Consider the following 24,090-nt stretch of genomic DNA (forward strand, 5'->3'; position numbering starts at 1 on the left):
AAAAATATACTGCAAGCAGTAGCAAATTACTGTTCTTAAATCAAAATCTGTAGCCATATAGAATTTTACTGTTCTTCTCTCCAAAAGTTTAATTAGTTTTTATGGACCATCTCAGATACAGCTATGTTTTCCTCATTCCTACAAACCAATTAATGTTAAAGGACAGACCGTGCAAAGGCAATATAACATTCTATTGATTTAACATTGCATTAGGTTTCAAAAATGCCTGTGACATTAAGATTCTCGGCCATTGTCTTTTTTTTCCTGTGTGTCAGTTATTTGCTTTTAACACCTTGAGAAAACACTTTGACTATAATTGTCATTTTTTTATTGCCTATCTTATAAGACACCTCTTTTCCTTTGGAATTATCTATGCAACCACCTATTTCCCCAAAATTTATTACTGTAATTACTCTTGTGTCTTTTACTAACAGTTTGAATTATCTGTATATTAATGACATTCCTGACAGAAGTGCTTGGCCGTATGGATTAGCTTTTCCTCATCCCTTCCCTAAAGCATTACCTTTTTCCAGTGCTGCCTGTGTGTTTCCACTATAGCTGTGAGGGAGATCTTTCCATCCGTGCCAGGCTTCAGCCTTCCGAATAGTATTAATTATACAGTATTATTGACAATGTCAAATAATACCAGAGTAATTATAAATCTCTCTCACTTGTTCACTTTTTTTCATTTTCACTCACTGTCTCTGGGCTTTATCCGTTGGGCCTTGAAGACCTCCAAGGATGGAGACAGCACAACCTTTCTGGACAGCTTGCTCCAATGCTTGACTGTTACCTTCATGAAAAAATGTTTCCTTTATCAAGTCGGAGCCTCTCTTGTTTCAGTTTGTCTGTTACCTCATCTTCCAGCCATGCACCACTGTAAAAAGCCTAGCCGCATCTTCTGGATAACCTCCCCATAGGTATGGGAAGGCTGCTGTTAGGTACCCACAAAGCTCTCTTTTTCCAGATTGATCAAGCCCCGTTTTCAGAGTCGCTCCTCACAGGGCAGGTGCTTTTGACCATCTTGGTGGCCCACCCCCTTCAGTATATCAATGTTTTCCTCGTATTGGGGGGCCTAAAACTGGATGCCTTATTCTAGGTGTGGTATAAAAAGTGGCAAGTAAAGCAGTTTAAACATTTCCTTAATGATTATTAATGTTGTTAATACAGCCCAGGATGTTGTTGCCTTCATTGCTGCCAGAGCATGCTGCTGGCTCATGTTCCGCTCACTGTTTGCCAAGACCCCGAGCTCTTTTCCACAGAGCTGCTCCACAGCCAGTAGGTCCCCAGACTGTATCATTTCAGGGGCTGGTCCATTCCAGGTACAGAACTCTGCATTTGTCTTTGAGTTTCACAAGGTTCCTGCTGGCCCATTCCTTCTGTCCATCTAGGTCACCTCTGGTGGCAGCCATGCCCTTGAGCATATCGAGTGGTCCCCTCCTCCAGTGGGGTGTCATCTGCAAACTTGACAAGAGTATGCTCCATCACCTTGTTCAGGTCATTGATAAACTGCTAAACAGGACAGGTTCAAGTACCAACCTGCTGCAGTACTCCGCCTGTCACCAGCCTATTAACCACAGCCTTCTGAGCCTGGCCATCCAACCAGTTGTCCACCCACCAGACCAGAATGTCCTGTCTAGGGTAGAAGAATACTGTGGCAGGTGGTGTCAAAAGCCTTGCTAAAGTCAAGTAAATGATGTCTTTGTGCACGAGGGAAAAGCAATGGACAGTTGTTTTTATCATAGAAGGCAGTCAGGTTGGTCAGGCATGATTTACCATTGATTAATTCATGCTAGCTGCTCCTAGTCACCACTGTCTTCTTTATGTGCCCAGAAATGTGCTCCAAGAGGATTTGTTCCATGATTTCCTGAGGGGCCAAAGTGAGGCTGATCTGCCTGTAGTTCCCCAGATCATCCTTTTGGCCTTTTTTGAAGATGGGTGCAACATCCGACTCTCTGCAGTCATTGGAGATCTCCTCTGATTTCAGCAGCCTTTCAGAGATGATCAGGAGCAGTCTCGCTATGACATTGGTCACCTCTCTTGGCAGCCTTGGATGCTGCCTCTCTGATCCCATGGATTCCTATGGCTTGAGCTCTCCTCAGTAATCCCTGACTTGATCCTCATCCACTGCTGGTCATTCTCCCCTTGAACACTGCCTCTAAACACAGAGGCTTGAGGGGTGTTGGTGGTGAAAACTGAAGCAAAGATGAGACTGAGTTTCTCAGCCTTATTTGTATCTGCTGTCAGAAATTCATCCTCCCCATTCAGGACTAGGACCAGGTTTTCCTTACTCAGCTTTTTACTATTAATACAGCAGTCAATGCTCTTATTGCTCCTGATATCCCTTGCAAATGTCAAGGAAAGGTTTGGTTTTGGCTTTTCTAACACCATCTCTACATGGCTAGACAATGTTCCTAAACTCCTTTGTAGCTTGTCAGTGCTTCCACCACCTGTATGTTACCCTTTTGCATTGAAGCTCTGTCATGATTTCCCTGCTTTGCCAGGCCAGTCTCCTTATGTGTTTGCTTTTCCTGAATATGGAGATGAACTGTTATTGTGCTTGGAGGATGCTGTCCTTAAAGAACTGCCAGGTTTCCTGAGCTCCTTTGGCCTTCAGAGCTGCCTGCCATGGGAGGAAGGATCCCACCTACCAGTTCCCCAAATAAGCCAAAGCCTCCTGATATCCAGGGTCTGTACTCTGCTACTTGCACTCCTCACTCTCCTTAGCATCTTGAAACTCCACTACAGGTCACTGCAGCCAAGGCTACCAGTGATTATCACATCCCCCGAAAGTTTCCCTTTTTAATGAATGGCAGATCTGGTTGTGTGTCACCCCTGGTTGGCCTGTTCAGTGTCTGTATCAAGAAATTTTCCCTAATGACCTCCAGAAATATCCTGAATTGCTTTTGTCCTGCCATGTTGCCTTTCCAACAGATTTCGGGATGGGTAAAGAACCAAGGTCTGTGATCCAGAGGCTTCCTTGAGTTCTTTAAAGAAGACTTCAGGTACTTCAGTGCTGTTCAGGTGGTCTGTAACAGACCCCCATGATCATGTCACTCTTCCCGGCCTCTCCTCTGATCATGACTCACAGGCTCTCAACTAGCCTGTCTCCCATCCCAGAGAAGAGTTTCATACATCTGGTCAAATAGAAGGCAATTCCCCTCCCCATCTTCCCTTCCTGTCTTTGCTGAAGAGCTTATACCTGTCCATTGCAGCACTCCAGCCATGTGAGCTGTCCCCACAACATCTCGGTTATTCTAATGATGCTACAGGTCTGAGACTGCACACATAGCTCTAGATCTTCCTGCTTGTTTTGCAGTGTGTATGCTTGAGGCAGGTTTTCTTTTGCGCTGTTTAATCATTCCTTGCTTTCTTCCATAGCCTTGGGGGAAAGGAAGACTAGAGGCAGACCTAACAGCCTCTTCTGTTCTCTCCACCCTAACTGGCAGTGCTGCTTTCTCTGTCCAGCAATGGATTTGTGAGTTTTAAGATACAGATGCAGGAGGTAGATTATTGGGATATCAGCAGGTTGTGATCAGTAGCACAAAGTCTAGTTGGAGGCCTGTATCTAGCAGTGTCCTCCAGGGGTCAGTCAATACTGGCTCCAGTATTGTTCAACTTATTCATCAATGACCTGGATAAAGGGACAGAGTGCACCCTCAGCAAGTTTGTAGAAGATACAAAACTAGGAGGAGTAGCCGATACACAGCCCACAGGGCTGTGCTGCCATTCAGAGGGACCTGGACAGGCTGGAGAGATGGGCAGAGAGGAACCTCATGAAGTTCAACAAAGGCAAGTGCAGAGTCCTGCCGCTGGGGAGCAATAAGCCCATGCACCAGGACAGGCTGGGGGCTGACCTGCTGGAAAGCAGCTCTGCAGAGAAGGACCTTGGGGTCCTGGTGAAACAGCAATTTGACCATGAGCCAGCAATGTGCCCTTGTGGCCAAGAAGGCCAATGGTATCCTGGGTTGCATTAGGCAGAGTGTTGCCAGCAGGTCGAGGGAGGTGATCCTCCTGCTCTTCTCAGCCCTGGTGAGGCTGCATCTGGAGTACTGTGTCCACTTCTGGGCTTCCCAGTATGAGAGAGACATGGAGCTACTGGAGCGAGTCCAGCGTAGGGCTCCAAAGATGCTTAGGGGACTGGAGCATCTCTCCTATGAGGAAAGGCTGAGAGAGCTGGGCCTGTTCAGCCTGGCAAAGAGAAGACTGAGGGAGGGATCTTACCACTATGTATAAGTATCTGAAGGGAGAGTGTCAAGAGGATGGGGCCAGACTCTTTTCAGTGGTGCCCAGCACTACAATGAGAAGCAACAGGCACAAACTGAAGCAGAGGAAGTTCCGCCTGAACGTGAGGAAAAGCTTTTTGACTGTGAGAGTGACTGAGCACTGGAAGAGGTTGTCCAGAGAGGTTGTGGAGTCTCTATCCTTGGAGATATTCAGAAGTTGTCTGGACAGGGTCCTGGGCAACATGCTCTAGGTGACCCTGCTTGAGCAGGGGGGTTGGACTAGATGATCTCCAGAGCTTCTTCCAGCCTCAACCATTCTGTGATTCTGTGATATGTTAGAAGAAACATAGATCCCAGCATCATCTTGAGCGCTGTGCTCCACGCTGGGCAAAGTCCTGGTTCTCCAGCAACAGTTAGGATTTTAGCTTTCCAATTAATGAGGAAGGAGACATAGGCAAATGCTCATTTCCCATCACAGGTATAAAACTCTCACTGTTTACTTATGATATTTTCCAGGAGTTTCAGGAGTACCTGATGGCATTAAGATAATTTCAGGTAATAATATCATGGACAATTCAAATAGTATTTTGTAATAATACTATAAAGGGCATCTCTTTTTTCCGAAGTATTTTTTGCTACTGATCTAGACTCATCTACAATTCTTTTCTTGTATCTCTCTGTATCCTGGGCATCAGCCTCTACCTCTGCTGTGTTTTCCTGCATCACAGGCACTAAAAGGTCCACTGTGACCACTGGTTCCCCCTTCAAAAGTGATAACTTCAGTGTATGGGGAATATATAGCTACTTCTGTTGTTCTGCAAGGTGGGGCAATCTGAAGAGTTTTTCCCTTATATATTTCAGATACTGAAAAGCTTGTGGTATGTGCTTAGCTTGATATGCTGAGACCACTCCTGCTGAAAGCACAGTTTAAATACTTAGTTTAAAAAAATTGAGCATGCGCATAGGTCTCTGCAGAATTGGAATAGTAATCCAAATCCATAGTGAAACTGTCTTCAGATGGCTAATATGAATATTCATTCATATCTGGATACTATATATATTCATACATATATATTTTGCCCATAAATAACTTAATTTGGTTCCCTAGGTCCTGTGAGATTCAAGCGGCTGCTGTTCCTAGATTCTGCAGACCATGATCTACATGTACCTTGTGTTACACAGTTCTGCTAGAAGGAAGGTATTTTCAAGTACGTAGGTTGGATAGCTCAATCTTGGCCATTCAGTTGTTCATTGTCTTCATTATTCAGCTGGGTGCTTTGTGATTGTGTCCTAGGTGAAGCCTCATGATGCTGAAGGTCTGTGTGAAAGGATGGAGTTTAGTTTTTATGTATTTTTTTCTTTACTTATATTTCTGCTTGGTGATGGGTGTGATATGTCAAAGCATTGAGCACCTGCCTCATTGGATATAAAGGGATTTGGGACTTCAGCATGTCAGAAAGTCAAAAACTGAATAATATGCTTTTACACTAAATTTTCTGATAGGATTTGAGTATAAAACTGTTCTTACAGTTACTATGGGGTTAGACTTATTTACTCAGTCTTAGCTATCTATTACTTCAGATGAAAGACTTGTATTTGAAATGTGAGCTTCATCTGTGGTTTACAGAGAGACATTCAGTTCATGCCCCTTTACATCAACTCTTGAAGTCTAGGCAACCAGCTTAGGTGCCTAACCTTGGGAACTTTAAGTTAAGTAAGATGAATATTACCTTCTGGTTCATAAACACTTACCAATAGCATTTTTTTCTGAATTCTTTTAAACTGAACCTAGGGTTTTGTTGGTTAATTGCATATTAAATGGGCTGGACATATGGACACTGAAATCTAGCACTAAAATCAATATGTGATTTGAAAATAACATTTTGTCCACAATTAGATAATAATTTATTTGGCTCTTGGACATCTGGGTATTGTCCAAAGAAAATGGATTCCGTCTGCTGTAACTACTGTAAATAACAGTTTTGTTATTGCTTGGATCTCAAAATGTGCGAATTTCTCTAGAAATCAAAGGTAACAGGTTAGATTATTTCCCATCAGGAGAAGCACAGTCCATATATAGTAAAAGGGCTGAAAGCTAGATAGAAAATAGAAATAAACCAATTTTCTTCAAAACATTGCTGAGAAAAGCGATACTGAAAGTGAGACTGGAAGTAGTGAGTGAGAAATAAGGGACTTGTTTTTATGTTGGAAGAGTGGTGTTTATAGTAGCTTTGAATGATATTTAAATCTACTGATGTGGATTGAGGTTGATGTTAGTTGTAATATGTCCAGCCAAAGTTTCATTAGCTAATAAATTAGAAAAAAATTGTGGATTGTTTTAATGAAGAAGGAACAAGTAGGTAGGTGTGCCAAAGGTGCATGGAGGGCCACAGTCGAAGTAGTAATCCTCTTGAGATTTTTAACTAATTCCATGACATGCAATTCACTGAGGGTGCTGTAATAAAACATTTCAGATTCTGGTAGCATATAGTGTGTGCTTCAAGCTTGAAGGGAAGTGTTTAAGGCTGTTTAATCATTGATTTAGCATCTATAGTTGTGGTTCCTAGCTAGAACTTAGAAAATCAAGTGGTATCACAAGAAAGCAAGCTTGCAGGTTCAAGTGTGTTGCAAGTCTGAAAGTGTGATTGAAAGACCGACTAGTGAAGTAACGGGATCTGTAGATGCCTTTACAGGCATACAGCGAAGGGAAATTAATTTTAAGGAATATTGGTTTCTTCATTAGGATCTCCCTAGTTTTAGCTTTCAAGACACCGTATATTTGCTCTTCCCCCACAGTACATTTCCATGCTGCTTGGCACCAGCTTTGTGTTTTTACTTTTGTATAACTCCTGCCTGCCTTTTGTGAGGGCATTTTTCTGGCATCCAGTTTTTTATTTTCCTGTGCTCAAGGGCTTATGGAGCTGTACACTGGAAATAGATTGAATGAGTACCAGAGTATGCTCTCTTATCTAGATTTCTCCAACTGAGTTCATCTGGAATGAATGGAAGCTGTTCATAGTGAGCCAGCAAATCCTTGTCGGTATTTCAGTCTGAAAAACGTTTAAATCATTCATGGCTTTCAGGAAAAGCTTATGGAAAAGGGAGAGAGATGTAAGGAGGCTGGAGAAAGAGATAAATAAATCATAAAAGGATACATAGCAACAACTGTAAGAGAAAATTTTCAGATTGAGATATTCTTATCATTGAAGTTGGATTTATGCTGGCAATAGGATTTACGTTCAGAGTTGAATTGTTGTCAGAATGCGTACATAGGAAAATTGGATGCAACTGAAGAGACTTGAGTTTTAAGCAAAAACAGTTGGGTAGGAGGGGTCATCAGATGAGGGAGGAAGAAAAATAACTTGCAAGTTGTCAGCTGAAATGTGATGGTCTTAGATTTCTGTACAGTAGCAGAAGACAGAATTGGCATTAGGTTTCCTAATTCCTCTGACTGTATGCCCGCACAGATGCTAGTGCCAGCACAAGGGAGAGTGCAAAGGTGGGAGTACCTTCTTTGTTGGCAACACAGTCTTGGGCTTCAGTTGTTCCTCAAACCGCAAACTCAGTCTGGGCAAAGGAAAATCTCTAAAAGGTTGTGACAACCCTACAGAGGGTCAAGGAAGTGAAGGGAGATTATTTGAGATTATGAGGTGGAAGATACGATCTTGGAGTGAATGCAAGCATTTAAGTATGGTGTTCAGGAGTGTGTATCAATTGTCATTGATTTTTTTTGAGGCTGTTTTTTAGTGAAGACAACAAAATTTAGATTTTATGTGGAATGAGTAAGTGAGAATCAGAGCTCAATATTGCATCATATTTTCAGTGAAAGAGGACAGAGTGCAGTAAGTGTATAGAATATGTCAACATGTACTTTGAAGCAGTGCTTTAAAACAACATCACCTTGCACTGCGCTGTTGTCTACAGTGCTCCTTTGTCTTGTGTTGCCTGTGAGGTGTGGAGATACTGTTTGGTAAGTATTACATTTGGGTGTGGGAAAAGGAGAAGAACTTAATTAAATTTAGATGGAATTGCACAGGCTAAATCTGGACTATATTAGGAAAATGTATAAATAACAGAATCTATACAGATGAGAGAAATGTTTCAACACAATTTATAGAGTGGAGCCCCAGGCTTAATTTTGCCTTAACTGAAAATTATGTAGGGAATAAATCCCAGCAGGACACCTATCATACACACACACATTTCACACATCAAACCAGTAAGCTGCTCCAATGCTGCAGTGCTTGCTGTGATGTAGTTCAAATATACCAGCTACGAAAACTTTTCAGAATACAAATCCAGCCACTGGCCAAATCCTACTGAAGCTTTCAGAAGCTCATTTCAGACTTGGAAAATAACACAAGCTTATATCCTTATGAATTTTGTCTGTTTGGGAAGGTGATATGAATGGCTCAAGAAGAAGAACACCTCTGACTTCTGTGGACTCTGTAGATAGAGACCTGTTCTCTTATTCAATCCTTTTGATAGGAGTGAAAGTCAAGAGAGACTGAGCATAAAAGTGACATTTTAGAGATTTAATTATATTTTAAGTCAATGATTTCTTTATTCTGATTAAACTCTCCTGAGACAGTCCTGAGACTGTTAGCTTCAGATATAATAAATTTCTTAGTAACATAATTATTTGTGAGATACCTGACAGTTATGAGAAGCTTTGGAAAACCTGCTTAACAAAAGCAAAACATGTTTTCTAAGGGAAGACCAGCAGGTGTAGTAAAAAGAGAGACAAGAGGTTGTTAGTATTCTTCCATCTTTCTAGTATGGGACTTCATGATGACACGTACTAACTAGCTGACTTTTTCTCCTCTTCCCTTCTATTCTTGTTTATATTTACCTTTATTTGTCTTGTTAGAATATCAAGACATTTAGATCAAAATATATCTGAGTCCATCTGCTCATCTAGTCTGTTCTTTTACTGCTAGTAGTTATTAGATCTTTTAATTAAGTATGGTTAATGACAGCTTACTACATTAATGTATGGCATCAAGTGTCTTTAACTTTGTACATGATGAACTTTGATAAAGAACTGCTGAGCATAACTAATTACTGTTAGCTGTCTATATCTTGAGATATCAAAACAATGATTAATTTGTCAAATTGTAGTCTGTATGTCTTACATGCAGCTTCCGTTTCAGTTTTAAGTGAAAACCCAATTAGGATCTGTAACTTGGCTGTCTTTATTGGAGGTACGTTATTATCACAGTCATATCCTGATGATTAATTATGAATATTGGTAATGTTTATTCATCTATACAGTGATCCATTTCAGTTTTGAATCTTGTTAGTTATGGTTATTCTTTTGATATAAGAACTTTGTTTTCTAAATTTTATATATGACAGACTTTTTTTAAAAAAAATTATAAACTTCAAGTCTGTGACAGGCCTGTCAATTCTAGGTTCATCAAATATGTTTTAATTTTTGTTATATTTCTGTGGTTGACCATCAGTGTTGATGTAACCTCATCATAAACAGGATGTGTCAGCTGCAGAGTGGTGCAGCTGACACACGACCTAGTAGGTATGTCACTGAAAGAAATGAGCAGATGATATTCCCTTTAGGATAATTTGCCTTTTGTGACCCTGCCAGATCTGGTGAATTGATCTTGCATCACACAGGTCAAAAATTAATTTTTCAGGATTTGTGAGATTATGTATGAGGAGGATTGGGGGGTTTTGCCTCCCTTCCTCCAGTTCTCTACAACAGCCCGCTGAGCCCATGAGCCAAAGTATGCCATCACTAGGATTTTTATTTTAGGTAGTGTTGATGCTTTGAGCATGTGTTTATGAAAATGTGTTAGGAAATATTTTCAGTGACAATGGAGCAGGCAGTTTTAAGATTAATGATTTTATCTCTTAGTAGGAATAAGCTCCCCAGTAATCTTGTTCTTTAGTGATCTGTAAAAACTCAGCAGTATGAACAGCATGCACAGAATTTAGTATTTACTTAGGCAGCTCTTCTTGGATCCCAGCTTCTAATTACTTCTGCATCTGGGGAGAGCTGCTGCTGATGCAATTTGTGTAGCATATTGTCTGAGCCACCACAATATAATTGCTTGCTTAACTATCTTTCTAAGAAATCTTTATTAACTTACCTTCTTCTTTTTGATAAAACCTGTGGTGCTGCTCTGGATTACACCCATATGCATGAGTAACACTTTATCTGTGAATCTCCAGTAATTTCAGTGAGACCACTGAAGAGGAAAATAGTCTGTGAACAAATGTGCATGCAAGTTTTTTCCCTCTGTGTCCAGAGAAATAGTGGTATGTCTTGTGTATGTTTGCCGTATCAACAGCTTGGAGGAAACCTGCATGAGGGTATAGATTTTCAGTTAGCTTCTTCAATTACTCTGTATCAAAGTGATTTACTTTGCCAGCTTGCTATTAGTAGAACAAATATTTTCAGTAGAAAAAAATATGCCTACAAACAAGATAAAATTTATATTTTCAAGATCTTTAATAATAGCAATAACTTCAGAACTTCCTGTGATTAAAATGTCTTCTATCTGTGATCTGAAGAAACTGCTGCTTGTGAAGAAAAAGTGGACAAGATTAAGAAAAGGCTTGGTTTTTACATTTATAGTTGCTGTTGCATATGGTATGTAAAATCGGATGTCTCCTTTGTAAACTTTGGAGGGCAGAGTTTTAAGCAGCTTTCTGCTTGAGTAGAAGTCTCAGCTAGGGTAGGGAAACAATGAACTATGCAGCTTTTCTTGAGGCTGCAGTGGTGAGTGTAGGGTGGTTCTCTTTGCCTTTCTGCAGTGCTTGTATCAGGCCAAAGATGTACAGCTGGCCTGGCACTGCTTTGCCTCCAAACTAGACATATCTCCTGTATGACAGAGAGACATCCCACCAAAGCCAGTTTCAGAACTCAGAATGGTCTTTGCCTAGAAAGTAGAAGAAAAAGATTCATGCCCTCTGCACAGAGGGCTCTGTTTCACATCTCCTAGAAATATTCAGTCGTGCTGCACCTTGCCCTTCCGAAGCTGGGTCACAGTGCAGAAAGCGGTGCAAGACTCAAAGGGTCAGAGAGCGCCCAGCCTAGTACCTCATGATTATATCCCTTAGTGTAGCTGGGAGCTGATATATAGAGCAGGGAGGGGTGCAGGAATCCAGCATTTCTTTCTCTCTTTTCACGGTTGCTGCTATTTAAAAAAAATAAAAATCCAGTAATTGCTTAGTGTACCATCTATAGACAGACTAAGATCAGGAAATGGGATCTAGAAGTCCTTCCTGCTACTGTTAGCTTAAGTAATCTAATGACTGGAGCACAGAATCAGAGTCTTGCTGTTCTTCTGCAGGCACCGTAAATCTAGCATTTTTTTCTGTGCATAGCACAGAAATCAAAACCTGTCTTTTTTTTTTTTTTTTCCTTTTGAGGCAAGGTAAGAGTTGTCTAATTCATTTCCTTGGCAAAAGGCAGGCTTAACAGCAGTAATGTTATTCCTGATAGTGATTTGACTAACTTGCTGTTTCTGATCTTTGGTACTGAAGAATTCCCAGCCTTCCTAGATGGTCTAGGCTTTCCCTAGGCACTGTGCTTACCAGTAGATCGGATAGTCTTTCCTAAATGTCTGTCTCTTTTAATTTAAGCTCATTAGTTCCTCTGTCCAAGTACATATGGAAAGAAGTTTACTGCCTTTCTTTTCCTATTACAATATGCTTTCATATAATTGAAAGCATGTCTTTATTTTCTTTAAAATAGGTGATCACAGACCTTTTTTCCCCCTCCATAGGTCATGTTTCTGTGGCCTATGATTGTTCTCTCTATTGTTTTTGTCCAGCTGATCACACTTGTCTACCATCGTGGTGCTCAAAGCTGGGCATATTACTCCATTTGTGACCAGATCAGAATAGGAGGTTATGTTCATGTGTGTTATCAATGATAACCTTGTTTGTACATAAATGTTAGGATTCTTTCTTTACAGGAGTACCACATGACTGACTCATGTTGAGTTCATGGTCATGTTGAGTTCATGGTCATTGTAACTGCCAAACCTCCTTCTGCAGAATTGCTATTTAGCTAATCTTTCCCAGATTTTGTTTATGTGGTTAATTATTCCTGGCTAGTCTTAGAACTCTGCTCTGGATGTACTGAATTGCTGCTGTACTTTTTTTAAGAATTTCAAAATGATTGATTTAAAAAGTGGGGGGGTGGAAACAGGACTGTAATTGTGTTTTTAGCCTTGTGCACAGCCTTTCCCATTATATTACCTATTAGCTTAGACTGCATCTTACGTCACATCATTCACTATTTTCAGCAAGAACTTGACTGGTACTAGAATGAGTATTGAAAGCTTTATACATCTGTGCAATTTGAGATGAACCTTTGATAAATATTAAATATGCCTTTCTAAGCAGTTTTGTACCTAAATACCAGGAGTTCTTGTTAAACGATATTTTTCTAACTTTTTATGAGAATGTCATGAGCAACAGTATCAGAAGTTTTACTGAGATCGAGATAAGTAATAGCTATAGATAAAGATACATGATTTCTTTTTGGCATCCACGCATCATCTTATCCAGGTGTATAGGAAGGAAACCAGCTTGTGCTTATTCTAAATATTCATTTTTATTATGTAGAAGGTGTGCATCTCTTCTTTCTTCCATAGGAACTGCTATTGGAAATAGTGGATAGCTCCATCCAGTTGGTATCTCCACATTGTACTGTGGCAGTGTTTTCCTGAGCAGCCTCACCCGAGCTGTTTGATCTGCTCAGCCTCTCCCACCCAGTGCAAGACTGGCTGGAGATATCAGACTGCTCAAACCAGAGCAGCTGTAGACATAGGCAGGAGCAAGAGTACATCTGTTGAAGTAATATACAGGTCAAAATGGTCTGTCAGGTTTAAGCACATCCAGATTTAGGTGACCATTGAATGCTTATGTGTTTGGGAGAGACCAGGGGAGGAAGGGGTCCTTTAAGACCCGGTTTTTGTATTTTGCTTTTAAAAAAAGGGACAAGGGGCCAGGGAGTCCTAAAATAATTCACACTGGTTTGTTTTACAGAGTGTTTTGTCTGTTTTTTTGTGGGTTTGTTTTATATTGGGGGTTTTTTTTTGAAATTCTGAAGAAGATGGAGAATAAGCAGGGTTGTTACATCAAATAAATCATGCAGCTAAAACCTTTTAATTCCATTAGCCCACCCAGGCTTAAATAGTCTCCTTTAAAAGTTATTTGTTTATGTTAACATCTGTTTAAATTAAGCAATTGGGAGAAAAGCTTTTTTTTTCTTTTTAATTAATGATTCATCATTCCTTTTCTCAGAATTCAGCTTCTTCTGTACTTTACGTGATTTTTTTTTCCCCAGTATTTGGTTCTGAGAATATTGCTGTTCCTCTTTTCCGATTGTTGTTTACAAGAGGTTATGTTGCTTGATAGCAGTGTTCAAGGCTGTGTTGCCTGCCTATCTTCCTTTCACGTGGTTTAGTCTTCTATAATCAAAAAGTTGGCCAGCGCCAAATCAGTTGAGAGGCAGTAAATGCCTCGCTGGAGCACTGGGATCTCTTCCAAATGTTGTCTAAAGATCCTGGATTTATGTTCACCTGAAAAGAACTCTTGTAGCGATGTTAGCTGCTGTGTTCTAGCTTTAAAATCTGCAATGGCTGGCCTAAAACCCAAACCCTTTATCTCACTGAAAAAATATTGAAAGACAACAGAAGAGAGTCATAAAGCTACACTATTCCTATCTTGTGACTTTGGGAAAGTCTGTAGTAGCAAATTTATATGCATATTTAGTGGAAGGGAAGGCAGATTTCAGTGTCAGTTTGAATGTATGTTGTTACAGACTGTGAATTAAATATCTTAAATATCTTTTTCTGTGGCACTTCAATTTTCTGGTATAAAATTTTCTCCTAAAATAGAATCAAAATCTTTGGAGGCTCTGAAGTCCTGTGTTCATTTGTTATAGCACAATATTTTCAATCTTTCTTGTATAACAAGCCTATGACACTTCTTTTGAAAGTCAGGATCCATTCACTACTTTATATAGAAAGCTGTGTTTAAAAAAACAAAACAAAACACAACTTAAATCTCATAGCAGTTGATCTAACTGCCTGTCATACTTCAGTCTGGGTTTTGAAAGAAGCATCAAAAGCTGAGGAAAAATTTCGCTGTTATACCCATTAAAATAAAGTGAAAGTACATGTATTTATTTGCTTCAGCCTTTTTAGTTGATGAAATACGGGGTCACCAGTTCCATCAGTCACTGCATTTTCCATGAGTCTGACAATTTTGCTCACCAGTAGGGTGGAAGGAGAACTGAGATTAACTATATCTTCTTTAAGATTTAATTTTTATTTAGTATCTTAAAGATCCAAGGAGCTCCAAACAATAATCAGTTAAAATCACTCTTCCCCCCCCCCCCCCCCCCATTTTCAGTGGAACCATCATAATATTCAATTAATAGAGCCCTAGACTAGATGGGAAAGCAGTGATTTCCCAGTACAAGAATTTATTGCAATTAGCTAAATGCTGGTGTAGCAAAAGCCTCCAGTTAAAGCCTTTTTGCAAAATAGGAGTTGGATTTAGCCTTACTCAAAATATGGAGATTCAGCAGAATTTTTGCTTTGCTTTAGGCCTTTCCTGACCTTGACTAAAAGATAAAGGCTTTTAGACACCTTGAGTTTATTTGTAAAAATGACCTGTCAAGGACAGTTAACTGCTAACGTATCATTAAACTACTAAAGCCATGTATATACATCACTTCCCATAATCTTCTATGGTTCTACTTTTTTTTGAAGTATTGCTGCCTTAAAATCAAAGCACACATAACCGCAGAGCATTTTAGAAATATACAGCGTTATTCTGGTGACACCAGGTGTTGAAAGTAAAAAATGTAATGCATTATGTATTCAGAAGCATGCCTTTGTTAATTGATAGTTATCTTGGAGCAAATAGTGCACTAGTGAAGGTTTTGTCATTTCACAGTAATTTGAGTGTTATGTTTTAAAAGAAATGTTCAGGTGCTAAGAGTCGAAAGTTCATTACCTGCCTTTTAAGCCACATCAAAAATAAAAACATGAAATTCTTGTATTGTTTCTTTCTTCCCTATATTTTAAACCTTAAGTAATATGCTGTTTCTTGATTTATAGTTACATCTAGTATAATAACTCACTAGTTAATTATATTATTTTAATTTTTCTTCAGTTAATTAGCATCACTAAGTGATTATTTGCTTAAAGAATGCAGAAGTAAAATTAATTGATATTTCTAAATATCCCTAGGCACTTGCTGTCAAATATGGGACAAATGTTGTTCAGAATAATAGCATACTACTGTATTTGAGGATTGGGGTTTACCAGAAATTGCTATGCTACAGCAATACTTGATGTAGCTTTGGGGGAAGGGGGGATGGGAGGGCAGTGACTGATTTGCTCAAGAGATGAAATGTAACTCTTTACTGTTAAGTTCGGCTAAGCAGTCCTTTAATAACAAAGTCCTTTAAACATTTGTATGGATAATATTTATCTTATAAATTATCAGTTGACAATGTATTAAGTAGAAAAAATATACTATTTGGTTAATTTGTAAAATCATCCTTTGTAAATTCAGTTCTCCATTCTGAAATGTATTTGGTGTAGAGGTATGCGAGTTTTCACCCAGAATTACTTCTTGAAACTCCCAGACCAGAACTGCTTAGGCCACTGCTTAGACCTTCTGGGCTAGGTGCCAAAACCTCTCAGTGGAAGCAGTCCATTTGTAAAAGTTTGATGCTGACCTCTCCATGGTATTTAGCAGACAGCAATTCTGTTTTGTCTTAGAATAAAATAAATTATCATCTTGAACATCCTTATAAACTTGCTTTAAATTGGGGGATGGAGAGGGGAGTTGCTAACAGAGGAATATTTAGTTCTGTTTCATACATTGCCCATCAGTTTGTGCTGAGAGTAGGAGTATGTTGTCACCCACCCTCTTCTGGCATATTGCGAGATTTTTTTTTTTTTCGATTCTAACTTTTTGTTTTTTCTCCTAACCACAAAAAGAAAAAAAAATTGTCAAGCATACATGTATCATTTGGAAGTCACGGAACAATAGCATAGTTATCTTCTACTTTTTGCACACTGTATGATAGCGTATAGAAAAGACTGAGCAAATTGAATGGTGACACAGGAGATCGAAGAGTAAAAAGAGTAGGATGGGTGTATAAATGGCAGCACTTTATTTGTGGTGGATGCTGACAGTTTGGACAACAGGGTAGCTTGGGTCTGTACTTGAAGTAGAGTTATGGATGTGAAGCACATACAGGATTTACTGATTTCTCCTCCATTGTGGATTATTTAGGGCAATGAGGATTAAGATGAAAGGCTTTTTCCAATTTCTTGTTAGTAACTGAGTCTCCGGGGTGATTAGGTCTTTGCTTAGGATGATATGACAACCCCTACAGCCTTGTCTTCATCCCTGTTGCTGTTGAGTTCTAAAGGCAGGAAATCAATGAATACTAAAAATGCTGCTGTTGAATATTGAACAATTAAATGTGGGTGACTTTTGGCACCTGAAGCCAATCCTGCCTCAAGTCCAGCTGAGCTTTCCTTTATAAAGTGTCTTTGATCTGGTTGTAACATGGTTTTGGCACTCTGGCATTGACTTTGCATCGTGCCCATTCATAGTTGTGCCCATGTACTGTCAACTTGTACACCATTTCATTTTAGTCCTCCGACTATCCAGTGCCCCAAAGGGCCTATGGAAACCTATTCCCAGGGTCAGCCCAGGTAATGGTAGAAAGGAGCAATAGTTTTCACTTCTCAAGCTTTCTTAGAGAAGTTTTCAGAACATAGCTTGCTGGAGACAAGCTTCTGGTGGAGAGGGGATCAAGAACAAAGGGACTTTGCCACATGCGTTGCCTCTTTGTTTCACAGAATGATAAAGGTAGGCATCACCAGAAGTGGACCCAGAAAATGTCTGTAGATCCGTTTGCAAGCAGAAACTTTTCATTTGGAAGGATAAAGTCTTCTGACTTGCCCTTCCCATCCATCCCATCCTTAGTTCAATGATGTTGAAATCGAAGAAAATACGAGGAAATGAATTGGACGATACTCTACATACTACTAGGTACTTGGTACCTCCTTTAAAAGCTGTAATCCCAATGAAGCGGAGAAATAAAAGCCTGTTCTGGCAGATAACAAGTGTCTCATTTCCAGAGCTGAGTCCTGGGAAAGGATGGATATAGTGTTTCTGTTGTCACTCTCTCAGGTCCTGTGGCATGGGCAGTGGATACTAATTTGGCAGTTACCCTTCTCATGATAAAAGACATGTATCCACTTTGGTCTACTCTTTTGACTACTAAAGTAGCCAGGTTTGCAATGCTCCTTACTAATAATTTTGTCTCATATTTGGGGTATGTAAGGAAGCTACTGTGAGGAGAAGTTAAAGCTGGTCTGAGGATCTGATAATTTACGTTTGAGGCTTAGTGACCTTTGCTTGTGATCTGCTCCAGTCCTAACTTGGCAACATCTTAAGATCTTGCCTGAGACACTCAGAACATGTTCCAGCTGTGTCTCTTTCCCAAACTCAAAAGACTAGATTTGAAGGATGGGTGTAGTAGGACACCCTCTTAGATATTTGAATGCCTCAAAGGCATGTAAGTTGTGATGTGCACCTAAAGTAACTTTGAAGATTTTTGTGAAGATTTATTCACAGCCTCTGTGAACTGGAGGCTGGAATGCTTTCTTTTTTTTTTTTTTTTTTTCTTTTTTTTTCTTTTTTTTTTCTTTTTTTTTCTTTTTTTTGGCAAAAAGGAAATGTTTTTTTCAGCTACTTTGTGCTGCCACGATACAGGAACATATTACAGGCAGAGACCATCTGGTGTGCAGAAGTAAAATCCTTCAGAAGACTACCTGGTGATGTTCTGGAAAAAAGAAGCTTGCATTTGGGTACATAGTATCCGCTTCAAATCATTAAATAAAGGCACCCACAACTGTAGCAAAAGAAGTAATAGCTGTTTACCCTAAAATAACACAACTCACACAACTGCATGAAGAATATATGTATAAAAAATAATAGTTTCAGACTTTATTTGCAAGTCTAAACAATTTCAGCTCTTTTGGGGTTTTCTTTTTGTTTTGTTTTGTTTTGTTTTTTAACTCTCCTAAAATAGAATGATCCAAGGAAATGAATAGCCTATTAGTCTGTCTCTGCACTTGTCATTTTCACTGAAGTTTCTGATTATAGATCAGGTCACTGGCATGCAGCTTTCTAAATGAGATTTTTACCAATACTTTTTGTGATGCTTCCAATGCTTCCTTGAAGTACTTGCGGCTGTGCTGCTCATTGCAGCCATGTCACATTGGTGGCTTTTTTGTGGCTGATGAGGACTATATCCTGTGCATGATATAGCTGTTTACTTTCAACCACTGTGTGCTCATTCATGTGAGAACTGGGATGTTTATGATGAATGGGAATGATTGGAAAATGAGCCTGTGAATTTCTGAGACTGCAAAACATATGTGATTCCTTTTGAGTGCTCTCTCCCCTGGCCCAAAGCTTGGCTTCGTTCACTAATTGATTGACCACAATACCCAGAGTGTGTCTTCTGTATTTGCCTCCAACTGGTGAATCCCCAGTTGCTATCAGAAGTTCTCGTCAGTGGTCCCTAAGCATATGTTTCTTTGCCTTGTGTCTTTAAAAGCCACCTTATTTCAATTACACAGTTCATAGGGCCATATCGTATGTCCATAGCATGAACCAATCCTCCTCAGTATATAGCAGGCACAGATTGGATAGGCACACAACTACTTGTTCTATCAGGGTCACTAGTAAATAAAATGGCATTGATCCCTGAGGAATATGACCAGTAACTTCTGTCCATCCTGATTACTTCCATTTTATATAGCCTATTATAATCTTCAATTAATTAACTGCTTATTCATATATGATTCTTCCCTATCACTTCCTCTGGAGATAATAATTTCATTGCATATTTTATAAAATGTTTTACCTGACTCTAAATGTATTAAGCCTATTGTGTTACACTGTGTCTAAGGAGGAAGCAGATTCTTCTAATGACATTACTGTGGCTTTTTTACATTCAAAATCACATTGCATATTATTCCACTTCTCATTTATTTCCAATGCTTGATTTTGTTCTCCTTCCTTTATCAAGTTAGTAACAGAGATTCCCTTTCAAAGGTCACTGAAAAGAGGCTTCAGAGCATGTATAAAGCTATTTTCATTTATTTAAATATTTTATTTGGAAATAATTGTCTCATATGTGTATATAATTCAGATTAATATTGTATCATATTTTTCTATTACAGCTAGGACTCTGGTTTAAGATGCCTTTGATTAAGGCTTCATTCCAGGGATCCTGCACAGTGACAAGGAGACCTTAAATTAGAATAATAGAAAGAGAATAATGCCATCATAAAACTAGAATAGCTCTTTTTACCTTCAGATAAGAACTGGAAAAGTATTTCTAGATAGGAACACAGTGTTAGGTGATTATTTCCATCAGCATTTCTTGTGAGCTGTTTGTGGTTCCAGAAAAGTTTTAAGGGCTTTTGTAGCTGTTTCTCTTCATCGCTCAGTAAATGCAGACCTTCATTAAATTTTACATCAGCCTACCAAGTACCTATTTCTGCATCAGAGACCAAAACACTCCTTCCCTGAAGGGATTAGATTTCATTCAATGCATTCTTATAGGACACAAACAAACAAATTTGGAATTTCACATCTTGGGTTTTTTTGATCCTACCAAGCAGGAGAATATTTGAGATTCTGGTCAGAGTGTCTTCTGGATCTGAAAGCAACTGCTCCACTGCCTTTCTGAGAGCCATTTTAGGCTTTTTCAGATGCTCCAGGAGTATGTATTTGTTTCCTCTCTGTAGAATGTAGTAGAACAATAAATGTGTCTGCTTTGAGATAAGGATGCTTTCCCAATTGATGAAGAAGGAGATTGGGTGTGTTTCAGATTTCATTGCAGGATTTTGCAAGTCTTTCTTGGGGAATAAACATCAAGTTTGGGAAACTTGAAAGAACTTTTTACTTTTGCTTTTCATAATGATCTATGACTTTGTATCTTTTTTATACTAAATTTAGTACTAATCTCTAAACAGAAGTGATATGCTTCAGTGGGACTGAAGTAATTATATACATCTGTGCATGGTTCTTTGTAGTTTTGATGTGGGGTTTTGTTTTGTTCTGGATTTTTGCCTTTTATTATATTAGGAAATGGTGAAATAGATTTGTTGCTTAGATATAGATTGGATGTTTCTTCTTCTTTTTTTTTTTTTAAGCAACCTGCAAGCTGAAATTTACTACAAGAATGGAAAACAAAAGGTTGTTTTATTAAATAAAACTACCTGATATGCATAGCTTATCAAAATAAGGCTTGCATACAAATTTAATTAATTAGGCAAATAAGATAACTGCAGTTAGTGAATTGAGCTGATTTGTTTTGTTACCAGTATCTCAAGATGTAAAATACTATGCTTTTACACAAATTTGATTATTAGATTGAAAACATGGAAGAAGCTTCCCTTTAAAAAAAATTAAAAAATAAAACCTCATAATCAGTTTCTTAGCTTTAAAGAAGTTGCTGCTGACCTGAATAAATTGAGTAAAGTAAAAGAAAAATGTTTCTGTGTATCTGCAGAATGAGGATGTGTTGGTAAAAGCTGGGGAGCCTTTCACATTTGGCAGTGTTCAGCCAGTGGCTGTCTCCAGGTTGGTGGTTTGCCTTCCTTCAGAACTATAGTAGCAAACCAACAGTTTTACAATATCGTTTTATTATTATTTGAATAGTCCAGATTTCATTTTGTCCACTCTTAGTAACCTCTTTGGTGGTCCTCCAAGTGTCAAGAAGGGCCTCTCTTTCCTCCGCTGCTACCTAGTGGCCTACATACAGATAAAAAGCATTGATGTTAATATATCTTTTATGACTGTATGTATACCATTATTATCCACCACCTTTTCAGATGCTCACAAAATTCATATGACCCTGTTTAAGAAAGAACATGCTTGACCCCATCCCACACTGCCGACCCTCTCCAGGGAGAATCCTTGTTGGATATTTAAAATAGTGGTTGCATTCAAATCCAGTGGTTCCTCCAGTACAGCTGTTTTTAATCTTTCTCTCTTTCCTTTTTCTGTGGGTCACTAACATTTTCCAAGAGAAGCATGGCTTTGTATAGAAATTTTCTCTATATAAAATGCTTTAAACATATATGCGTTTCTTTTCCTTTGCCCTTAAAAGTGGCCTATAGTTTCCCAAGGAACTATAGACTGAAAAAACAGTTTGTCAGGGTTTTTCTGATGCTTCATTTCTGCCAGATTCGTTAAGGGATTGTGTTTCAGTAGCTGGTCTGCACTGGCACATCAATTCCTAGTTTTATATATATGCATTATTCCTAGATTTATACCCGGATTTTATTTCTGGTTCATTTAGTGGAGCAGATTTCGATCTCATAACTCGTGCACTTCTGGTTTGGTTTTAATGAGGTTAAAATGGCCTCACGTTGTGGCAGTCCTGTTGCAGGGCTCCTCAGCGGATCAAACCCTGTGGCTGCTGGGAAACTCGTCCCATGGCTCTTTCCTGATGGACCAGTTTTACGCTCCGGGGCCGCGCTCCTGCCCAGGGTAGTTTCTAGCCATTCGAGCAGGACGTCCCGCTGCCCCCTGCAATATCGGCCTTGTGCCAGGGCCCAAGATGACCCCAACAGTGTCATTAAACCTCAGCTGGGCCAACTGCCAACACCTTTGCCTGGCTTTCGCCTTGGCGAGAACAAGGGGCTGCTATTGCCGGCTGGTGTTTCGGTGCCTCCCATCCAGCCTAAGTCCCCGTCCCAGAGGGATAGAGGAGTGACACTTCTGAAGAGGGGATTTTGCTGTGCTGTGACCTGGGCATCCGTCCACTCCCCATAAAGCAAGAAATTGCTTATTGCACAGCGGTTTTCCTGTCCCCTTCCAGCGCTGCTTTGTGGCAATGTACCTTGCGCAACTGTCTAGGACAGCCCTGATCTTTTCTCCCTTCCATTTCTCTCTCTCACCATCTTTTCAGCACAGGAAAAATATGTTTGTTCCCAGGCTTAGGTACTTGGGCTGTTTGCTGTGTTTTGCAGGCTAAGATGCGACTCTCGATACAAAATAGCTAACTGAACATTGTGGGTATTGGCATGTAAATCAGTGTGCTGACCTTGCTGGGAAAACTTGTTTCCAAGCTTCAAACTGTATTCTGAGTTTCAGGATGTGGGCAGTTTGAAACAATGTGGTATGCTCTGCATGTCAATGACAGAAACCACTTCAAATTCACAGTAGTATTTGAAACTGTACCGGGAGCAGCGCTAGCATAAGGGGGGTGCGCTACTGAAAGTTGTTTCCTACATTTTTCTGTAATGGCAGTCCAGGCATTTAATTTTTTTTTCTTTTTGTGTAGATATAAGAGTTCAAGCATCTGAAGGTACAGAGATATTACTCCATATGTCATTTAAGTCAAGCATCCCATACTTCAAATGACAGCATAAGGGCATAATGCTGAGTGGGATTTTGAGAAGTTGTCTAGTCTGTTGACTTACCTTAAGGCAGGATTAAGGGTATTATCCATGAGAATTTGGATAAATATCTATTTTTCAGTGCTTCCAGTGAAGAATAAGATGTTGAGGAGTCATAGAGTTCTTCCAAAATTGCAGCCCGTTGCTCAATAGCAGTCAAAAAGGCTGAACATTAGGCATTAGTGGGAAAGGAATGTGAACAAAACAGGAGAAGTGATTTATGTCACCATATAAATCTATGGTTTATCCATTCTAGAATATTGCAGTTCTGGTTTCCCAATCTCAGAAAACCATAAGAGAACTAGGAAAGTTAAAGAAAAGGGTGACAGTAATGATCAAAGCTAAGGAGTGTTTTCTGTTTTGTTAAATACACATTAATTTTTCAGCCTAGAAGAGAGCGAGAGCTGAAAAATAGCAGGTGGCATGGAGAAGGTGCATCGAGCTCTCTGACTCGGAAGAATGGGCCTCAGGTGAAGCTGGCAGGCAGCGAGGAAAACCCAAAAAGTGATTTCAGTCTCACACACACACATGCAGGTTAGCTGTGTAACTGCAGCCGCTTTTACTGTGGGCTCTAGATGCTCACAGGGGCTCAGAAAGCGATCGAGCCAGTTCACAGGAGGAAAAATCCTTTATGTGCTATTAAATCATCGTGTCAGGTTTAGAAAGGACTTGACGTCCGGGAAAGTGTCACTGTCGTCTTGCCCTGTTCTTATGCTCTTCCCTCGGTGTCTGCTATGGGCTGCTGTCAGATAGAAGATGCTGGGCTAGAAGCATCTTTGCTGTGACTTGTAATGGTCATTCTTACATCTTTACTGCTTTTATCATTAGAAAACTTTTCTGAACTAACTTCATCTTGTGCTGACATTTTGGCCTGCTGTTTGTTCTGTCCAGTATGTAAGTGGAGAACCAATTGTCCCTTCTTTAAAACTTTCATCTATAGTTTTAAGTAATGATGCTCCATCTCATCAGCTCCTTCTTAGCTTCCCCTTGTTCAGTCTGTGCCCCAAAATAGTATTTGTAAACTCCTTTTCTCAGTGCTCTCCCTGAGCTCTTCTTAATACCTTTGCGATCCATGTGTTTTTAAAATTCAGTATCAAAAACTTGATACAATATTCTGAGATGTTGTTAGAAAATTCACTTCATGTATTCTGTAAAGCTATTTATATGCTTGTTTAAAAGTTACCCTCATAGCATGCTGCTGTCAGTCATATTCAACTGGGTCCTTTTGCTCAGAAGTGCTATAGTTGCTTATTCCCCATCTTCTCTGCACAGTAAACTGCCAGAGTGTTGCAGTGTAGCACCTTATCTGTTCAGTGCTATCCTGCTTTTTTTTTTGGACACCTTTTCTTTGGGTGAGAAATTTTTTT

The 24,090-nt window shown here is 39.5% G+C and overlaps 1 protein-coding gene across 4 annotated transcripts in view; it reads left to right on the forward strand.

Annotated features, from left to right (window-relative positions):
• Positions 1-24,090, forward strand: part of GGACT (gamma-glutamylamine cyclotransferase) — a 34,315-nt gene that overhangs the window by 3,558 nt on the left and 6,667 nt on the right. Inside the window, exons 2-3 of one of the 4 annotated variants that reach the window (XM_064504374.1) lie at positions 4,743-4,781; positions 5,335-5,434. The exons of 1 other annotated variant lie outside the window; for it this stretch is intronic. In XM_064504374.1, the coding sequence (XP_064360444.1) occupies positions 5,380-5,434 (55 nt within the window). In that variant the 5' untranslated portion in view covers positions 4,743-4,781; positions 5,335-5,379. Of the gene's footprint in view, positions 1-4,742; positions 4,782-5,334; positions 5,435-8,106; positions 8,197-24,090 lie in introns of those variants that run through there. 2 more of the 4 variants (XM_064504380.1, XM_026121613.2) reach the window with 2 other exon arrangements.

This window comes from Dromaius novaehollandiae, chromosome 1 (assembly GCF_036370855.1).
Source record: "Dromaius novaehollandiae isolate bDroNov1 chromosome 1, bDroNov1.hap1, whole genome shotgun sequence".
Taxonomy (NCBI): domain Eukaryota; kingdom Metazoa; phylum Chordata; class Aves; order Casuariiformes; family Dromaiidae; genus Dromaius; species Dromaius novaehollandiae.